Source organism: Megalobrama amblycephala, linkage group LG5, assembly GCF_018812025.1.
Source record: "Megalobrama amblycephala isolate DHTTF-2021 linkage group LG5, ASM1881202v1, whole genome shotgun sequence".
NCBI lineage: Eukaryota > Metazoa > Chordata > Actinopteri > Cypriniformes > Xenocyprididae > Megalobrama > Megalobrama amblycephala.
Genome location: NC_063048.1, coordinates 37,635,349 through 37,644,531, shown reverse-complemented (window position 1 = coordinate 37,644,531; position 9,183 = coordinate 37,635,349). Strand labels below are relative to the sequence as shown.

The 9,183-nt window shown below is 36.2% G+C and overlaps 1 protein-coding gene across 1 annotated transcript; it reads left to right on the top strand.

Moving 5' to 3' along the window:
- The first annotated feature begins 343 nt into the window (after positions 1-343).
- Positions 344-7,418, top strand: LOC125269289 (psychosine receptor-like). Its single transcript, XM_048192188.1, has 2 exons — positions 344-536; positions 5,696-7,418. The coding sequence occupies exon 2, from the start codon at positions 5,706-5,708 to the stop codon at positions 6,750-6,752; it is 1,047 nt and encodes a 348-aa protein (XP_048048145.1). The 5' UTR covers positions 344-536; positions 5,696-5,705; the 3' UTR covers positions 6,753-7,418.
- The last annotated feature ends 1,765 nt before the right edge of the window (positions 7,419-9,183 follow it).

Genomic DNA, 9,183 nt, shown 5'->3' with positions numbered 1-9,183 from the left:
CCGTCAGCCTCTCTGCTTTGCCAATTCCTCCACTCACCATGGTTCCGCCTCCGCCAATCAATCCCAAGTTTCCGTCCACCCCTTCAGTTAGGACTCCGCCCTGGATCCTCCCACTGTCAGCGTCACAATGGTGCCAGTTCCTTCATTGTGTGCTTTTATCAAGTCCTGTAATGCAGTCTGATAGACTGATAACTCAACCTCATTATCAAAACTTAAAAACAGCAATCCAAGAATAACAAAGTAGATGAGTCACTAAAAGTCTTGGAAGAATATAAATGTATGAACAGTAAACAAATAGTATGACAAATGTTGTTTCAGGAAGGCAGGATGCAATGTCACTTCTTGAGTGTTTTGTGGTTTCTGCTCACTGAGGCTAAACTAAGTAATGACAAGGAAGTGATGTTTGTCACTCTTACTTCCTCACATGTGAAGAAGACCGTTGCAATGTGCAGTTCCTTCATTTATATCTTTGCAAATCTTTTATCATATTTTGTAATTTTGTCATAAAAACAGATTCCTGAATTTCTGCACTTATGGTGAGTAGATTTGATCTAAAATATGGGCTTTTGGTGCTGTTAAACGCATATGGTTTTCATTTTAAAGGTTTGGTTGGTTTATTTGATTTCTCGAATATAGCTATTGTGTAATTACTCTGTTTTGTGACTGGCATTTTGAGTCAGTAAATAAATGTTTAAAAGGGACAGTTCACTCAAAACTGAACATTTTGTCATTGTTTATTTGTCCTCGTGTCGCCCATGTGACTTTCTTCTATGGAGCGCAAATGCAGATCATGATGAATATTGAAGCTGCTCTTTTCCACACAGCAAAAAGTAGAGCTTAAGCATCATAAAAGTGAAGCAATATGATAGTTTTGAGTGAGGAACAGATGAAAGGCTAACTCTCAAATCTATTTTTGATCTCAGATGTACTTTTATGCTTTTTATACATTGCATTAAAGGTACACTCTAAAAAATGCTGGGTTAAATGTTTTATTTATCTCAACTATTGTTTCAAATTTAGTGTATTGCTTGCTTAAAATGAACTGAAAATATGTTGGAAATGAACATTTATTAATAAGTTTAATTAATAATAAAACAATAGACATTTATTAAATTGCCTATTAATAAATGTTCACCTTTTGATTATTATTGTTGCCTCTAGTAATTATGTGTCTGATTTTTAATTTTGGGTTTATTTTAAGCTAGTCATAGTAATTTTTAAACAATAGTTGCTTGGTTGTTTTATTGATCTCAACTATTGATGAAAAATTACTCTATTGCTGGTGATGGGCCGCTGTTCGGCGGGGGAGCTGCAAACCTCAGACTGCTGACATTTCTCAGAGCCAAAAGATATCGTGGCAGGCTCCTTATAACCTGCACGTAAACAAACAGTACAGACTTCTGAGAGCACGTTTTAACATCCAAATTTAATAATATTCAGTATTATAATGAATAAAAATCAGTTTATTCAATGAAAAAGACATTTCCATCATGCAAGTTAGCTCATCCCTGTATATTGCATTGCATTATGATTTTCAACACAGTAAAGACTTTATAGACAAAATAAAATGTAATAAAACAAACCTTTATTTTACTGAAGAAATGCACCAATTTGGCGGCGTTGAAAATTGCTCTCTCCTGACGAGGATGCAAAATACCCACACTCTGCGTAACCCAACAGCTGGGTTGTTGCATCGGAGGGCAGGTGGGGTAGAGGTGTATTGTTTTAACTGTCAATGAGATTGACCAGTCTCTAACCCAATGACTGGGTTACACAAAAACTACCCAACCATGAAAAAATAACCCAACAAAATGACCCAACAGGCTCAACCCAGCATTTGAGTAGAAAAAAAAACAACCCAGCAGGTTTTAGAGTGTACAGGAAAGGAAATTTGAAGGAAATTGATTATTTTATTCAGCAAGTATGCATTAAATTGATCATAAGCGATATTAAAGACATTTACAATGTTTCAAAAGATTTGTCATTCAAATAAATAACATTGAACATTCTAATATTTCACAATGATCAAATAAATGCAGACTTGGTGACATTGAATTAGGCCTATCTTTATTATTCCAAACTTTTGACCAGTAGTGTATATCACTCACACAAGACTATCGTATGACTTCAAGTGCTTCTGTCTGCATCTGTCCATATTCAATGTCAGTGTATATAAAAGAGCAGAGAGGAAAGAGCACAGAAGATCATTGGAGTTTAAAACGATGCTGAATATACTATAATTTTGCTTGAACTATTCAGCTAATAGTTGCTATCCTACACGCTAAGAAAGGCTGGGTTAAAAACAAACCCAGCAATTGGGTTGTTTTAACCCAGCGAATGGGTTGTTTTAGCCCAGCAATTGGGGTTTTTTTAACCCAGCGAATGGGTTGTTTTAACCCAACGATTGGGTTGTTTTAACCCAGCAATTGGGGTTTTTTAACCCAGCGATTGGGCTCTATTGACCCAGCGAATGAGTTGTTTTAACCCAGTGAATGGGTTGTTTTAACCCAATGACTGGGTCATTTTTAACCAGCGAATGGGTTGTTTTAGCCCAATGATTGGGTTTTTTAACCCAGCGATTGGGTTAAATGTTTGCCCAACCTGCTACATAGTTTATTTAACTTGACTGACCTTTTGATTGTTTTTAATTTCCAACCTATTTTGGGTTCATTTTAAAGGTGCCCTAGAACTTTTTTTAAAAAAAAGATGTAATATAAGTCTAAGGTGGCCCCTGAATGTGTCTGTGAAGTTTCAGCTCAAAATACCCCATAGATTTTTTTTTAATTCATTTTTTTAACTGCCTATTTTGGGGCATCATTATAAATGAGCCGATTCAGGGTTACTGGCCCTTTAATTCTCGTGCTCCACGCCCACGGAGCTCGCGCTTGCCTTGAACAGCGCATAAACAAAGTTTACACAGCTAATATAACCCTCAAATGGATCTTTACAAAGTGTTCGTCATGCATGCAGCATGCATGCGTAGGATTATGTGAGTATTGTATACTGTTATATTGTTTACATTGATTCTGAATGAGTTTGAGGCTGTGCTCCGTGGCTAACGGCTAATGCTACACTGTTGGAGAGATTTATAAAGAATGAAGTTGTGTTTATGAATCATACAGATTGCAAGTGTTTAAAAATGAAAATAGCGACGGCTCTTGTCTCCAAAAATACAGTAATAAACGATGGTAACTTTAACCACATTTAACAATACATTAGCAACATGCTAACGAAACATTTAGAAAGACAATTTACAAATATCACTAAAAATATCATATCATGGATCATGTCAGTTATTATCGCTCCATCTGCCATTTTTCGCTATTGTTCTTGCTTGCTTACCTAGTCTGATGATTCAGCTGTGCACAGATCCAGACGTTAATACTGGCTGCCCTTGTCTAATGCCTTGAACATGGGCTGACATATGCAAATATTGGGGGCGTACATATTAATGATCCCGACTGTTACGTAACAGTCGGTGTTATGTTGAGATTCGCCTGTTTTTGGAGGTCTTTTAAACAAATGAGATTTATATAAGGAGGAGGAAACAATGGAGTTTGAATTTTTTGTCATTTCCATGTACTGAACTCTTGTTATTTGACTATGCTAAGATAAATTCAGTTTTTCATTCGAGTACACCTTTAAGTCAGCCATATAGTAATTTTTAAACAATAGTTAGGTTAAATAAAACGGTAACACTTTACAATAACAGTACATGAATAACCATGAACTAATACCTGAGTTAATAGTTACTTCAACATGAACTCAAGATTAGTTAAGATATGAACTAATGAAGAGTGATCCTTAACTACGACAGGAGTCATAGGGATTCATGCATGAAAACAGAAGCCTTAACTATGCGTTAATACATGTTTGATAACTAATGCATTAATTAACATTTAGGGTAAACTAAATCAAACAGTCTCTATAAGAAGGAATAATACATATTTGGACTTTGAAATAAATGTAAACAATTTATTATTGTCAGAATTTAAACTACTGACATCAGCAGCTTCATTATAAACATTACTGAAAGGCACATGATTAGTTTTGCCATTATTTTCACTTATCCTCCTTATCAAACATATAAAATACTAAATACACTATTTATCTTAAAAGGTCTTAAATCTGTTTTGTGATATTCTTTCCTATCAAACTAAACTACTGTGACTTACATCAGTTCCTGAGGAATCGGTTCCCAAAAAAATAACCAAACAGGAAACATGAACTAAGGTCAGGGAGCGTTTGCTGGGATCAGATTCAGAAGTTCACTCTCCATCCAGACGCAGGCCGTGATCATACTGTACCTCCATTCTCTGACTTTTTGAAAAGTCACACATCACTTAACTGGGCTGAATACTTATATAGTTGTGTTAGTAACGTTACATGTGTATTTGATAGTAAGTTAATGATAATCATGAGCTGAATTTGGTAAGTAGTTAACAGTGAATTAATTATGATTGTGCCCCCTCAAGTAAAGTCATGACATAAGTATACATTAACAAACCATTAGTTGATGTTAGTATATGCTTAGTTAATAATGAGTTAATTATGATTGTGCCCCCTCAAGTAAAGTCATGACATGATGCACATATCACACATCATTAACTAATATATGAATAAATACTATAGAGTGCCATCCTTATTCCTTTACACCCCGGTACAAAAAAACTAAAATAAAAAGTATTTGTATTTTATTTTTATTTATATAATTAAACATATATGGACTTGAAAGCAAGCCATAAACATACCTGTAAAGACACACATAAGGCACATTTACATGTAAAATCGCGCGCGTCCACAAGCTAATGCTAATCAAAGCATATACATTTAAACGACAAAAATACAAATACAGTTAATAACTGCACATAACCTCCTGAAAATCCCAATAAAACATACATGTAAATATGTCTTTAATTATTAATTCGGCTTACCAAAGCAGTCAACATTTATTAGTTTAAAATGCCAGCAACACAACAAACGCGCCAGGAGAACACCTAGCGTGCGCCACTAATGAGTGTCCCGCCAGAAACAAACCTTTAGTTCAGGGAATAAACTATGACTATTTAGCTATGACTAATATAAATGAACTATAAAAATCAGAAAACAGTTTAGATCAAATTAAATTTATTAGTGGAAGTTAGTCTATTTTCCACATTTGATTTGACAGATCTATGTAATTAATGGCTAAATAATCATGTGCCATTGCAATTATTTGTCACAAAGCTGCAGATGGCAGATTATGATATTACAGTGTAAATTATGACAGTATTAAATCACGTTTAATTCAAATTCAGAGTACTTCTTGTTTACTCTTATGGAGGCTGATTTATTTCGTTTACCCCTAAATGTTAATTAATGCATTAATTATCAAACATGTATTAACGCGTAGTTAAGGCTGCTGTTTTCATGCATGAATCCTTATGACTCTTGTCGTAGTTAAGGATCACTCTTCATTAGTTCATGATTAGTTCAACTAATCATGAGTTCATGTTGAAGTAACTATTAATTTAGGTATTAGTTCATGGTTATTCACGTACTGTTATTGTAAAGTGTTACCAATAAAACTGTTGTACAAACATTTAACCCAACTGCTGGGTTAAAACAACCCCAGTCATATTTTTTAGAGTGTATACTGTCAGGTAAAACGATCACATAACATATAATGATCTTTCTCCCTCCTCATATAATAAAGCTGCCTTGAGATGACTACAACGGAGACATGGACAACCTCCCCCAGCCTGAACGATACTGACTGCTACCCCACTGACAATCCAGAAAAGAAGGTATTCGTCACCTTGCAGTTGGCTATGATCCTGATCGGCATCCCGTCCAACGTCTTCTTCCTGTTTGTGTCGTACCGGCTCATCCGTCAGAAGAACGAGTTGGGCGTTTACCTGTTTAACCTGGCTCTCTCGGACCTCTTGTTTATCTCGTGTTTGCCCGTGTGGATTCAGTATGGTCTTCACGACACATGGTTTTACGGGAAGACCGCGTGTGTCGTGTGGGTTTTCCTGCTCTTCACAAACTTCTACACCAGCGCCATACTTCTGAGCTGCATCGCTGTAGATCGCTACATAGCCATCGTTCACCCGCTCCAGTTTCGCGAGTTTAGAAAGCGCAGGATTGCGTTCAGCGTGAGCATTGCTGCTTGGATTTTTGCAGTCGTATTCAATGCAATCACTGTGCATCCAAATAGTGTCTACAGTGAGGAGGAGGATGATTCAATCTGCTTCGAAATATATCCTTTGACAGAGATGCAAAAAAAGGTCAATGTCGCTCGTTTTGTAGTAGGCTTTCTCATTCCTGCACTGGTGGTGGGTTTCTGTTATTGGCAGATCTATGCGGATGTAAAGAAAAACCAAACTCTGGGATCGATGGAGCGCCGGCATGTGTTCAAGCTTCTAGGAGGCATTTTGCTGACCGTCTACTTGTGTTTCGGGCCTGTGCACATCATGATGGTTTTGAAGGTTTTGCTGGAGAAGTGTCCGTATCCCAACTGGCTCTTCATCGGATATAAGGCCACCGTCTTCCTCTCGATGCTCAACTGCCTTGTGGATCCGCTCCTGTACGGCTTGACGAGCAGAACGGGTCAGGCCAGTGCTTCAAACGTGTTACTCGTCTTCAGGAGAATGTGGAAGAAGAAAGAGAAGCAAAGAGAGACGGGACAGCAAAACATATATATCCTTGGAACTGATACGGATTGCAATCACAAAATCCCCACTTACTGTACATCTGAACTACCGTTGTGATTGGATCAAGCTGATGTTTATATATGCAATAGTGTTTTTAATAAAGAACTGGACTGAAACCGAGGAGTGAAATGAATGGAAGGCTTATACATTCAAACACAAAGACTGATCTATGAACTGTCGGTCAACATCAAGACAATTTACGATAATCCTTGCTGTTTTAAGAAACGAGAACAGCATTTCCTCAGCACTTCCTGTCTGTCAAATAATCCAGCGTAGGCACCAGATCGCACTTACTAAGAAATACCTGTGACCTTTTATTTTTACTCCCACTTCTAGCCTATAATATTTTGCAGACAATATTGTAAACATCTGAAGAGTATTGTAGAGTGTGATATCTATTACACAAAGCTTTTCAACAATACCATTCAACTAATCTCCTATACTAATGTGTGCTGTTTTTGTCATATATAAATTATAATAAACACATATATGTACATATTTATATATTGCACTACTGTTCAAAAGTTTGAAGTCTGTAAACATTTTACTGTTTTTTTTTAAAGTAGTCTTTTCTGCTCACAGAGACTGTATTTATTGATCAAAAATATAGCACAGATGCTGAAATATTATTTCAATTTAAAATAACTGTTTTCAGGATTCTTTGATGATTAGAAAGTCTACAATGCAAAAGGTGACTTTGGTTCAAATAAATTGCTTTCCATAGACAATGTTTTGTATTCTCTAAAAACTGTATATTATATCTCCTACCCCTAAACCTACCCATCACAGAAAATTTTCTGCATTTTTACATACTAACTATGGTATTTTGGATAACATGATTAACATTTTGGTTTGTGTCTTTTCATATAATTTCAACATTTAAACAATACAAAGTGATACTCATCTGAAAAGAAAATGATATTAACACTGCTTTCTCATGCCAGTCGTTCGAGGTCAGATATCTCAATCATCCTGTAAACCATATCTTTCATCATCAGCATCCACTAGCTTTGAAACCTCCACCCACTTCCTCCACCTCATTGCTGACAGCATCATCGATTAGGTTGATGCTGGGAAACATGATCATGAGGTGGATGTTATCTATTCACTCTGTTGTAAACATGTGCCTGAGTTCAGAAGCGGTGCTTTTGTTGATGCACGTAAATCAGATTCTTAGTTCCTCTGCGCTCATCCTGCAGGATCTGATGCTCAACTCGCTGTGTCAGCAGACATCTGGGGCTTTGAGACGATTTCAGCACCCTTGTGTTGCCCTTAGTGAGCTGTAACACGGTTAGAAACGTTTCAGATAATCTATATCATCCATCAATAAACCCCTAAAACACTGTCAGATTCCTACACACTTCTTGAGATCGAACAAGAAAGAGCATTTATTTCAAGATTGTGTTTTAGTGTTACTTAAATTGTGATATATACTAGTGAAAATAGTTCCTACACAAAAAAAAAAGGTAACACTTTACAAAAAGGTCCCTTTAGTAACATTAAACTGTCATTGTCCCAATAGCTTGGTGCAGTTTTTATTCATTGCCTTTTTTGCATCACATATTTTAGTAATTATCATAAATTAGGTGTCACTTGAAAACTCAGCATTCATCCTGTGAAAACTGTTTTGAAATTGGACATTGAATTATCATGGAATTCGTACTTTAAATCCTTTTAGCAGACTCCTGCCCCTAGTGGGCGTTGTCATGTTTCATATTACAACCTTTATTTTAACTACTTTATAGTTTTCTAATCTTGACAAAATACATATCGTCAGAAAGATCTGAGTCTCAAGCTTCCATATTTGGTGTCTTTTTTTGATGAAAGTGATATTTGGACAGAAATGTATTCATTTCAATCAAAAAAATTCAATGAAATGTGTTCACCTACAATATCACCCCAATCATCCTAGAATGATTAAAGGTGCCCTAGAATCAGTTTTTACAAGATGTAATATAAGTCTAAGGTGTCCCCTGAATGTGTCTGTGAAGTTTCAGCTCAAAATACCCCATAGATGTTTTTTTATTCATTTTTTTAACTGCCTATTTTGGGGCATCATTAACTATGCACCGATTCAGGCTGCGGCCCCTTTAAATCTCGTGCTCCCTGCCCCCCGAGCTCTCGACTATAATATAGTGCATAAACAAAGTTCACACAGCTAATATAACCCTCAAATGGATCTTTACAAAGTGTTCGTCATGCATACTGCATGCATGCTTCGGATCATGTGAGTATAGTATTTATTTGGATGTTTACATTTGATTCTGAATGAGTTTGATAGTGCTCCGTGGCTAAAGCTAACATTACACACTGTTGGAGAGATTTACAAAGAATGAAGTTGTGTTTATGAATTATACAGACTGCAAGTGTTTAAAAATGAAAATAGCGACGGCTCTCTTGTCTCTGTGAATACAGTAAGAAACGATGGTAACTTTAACCACATTTAACAGTACATTAGCAACATGCTAACGAAACATTTAGAAAGACA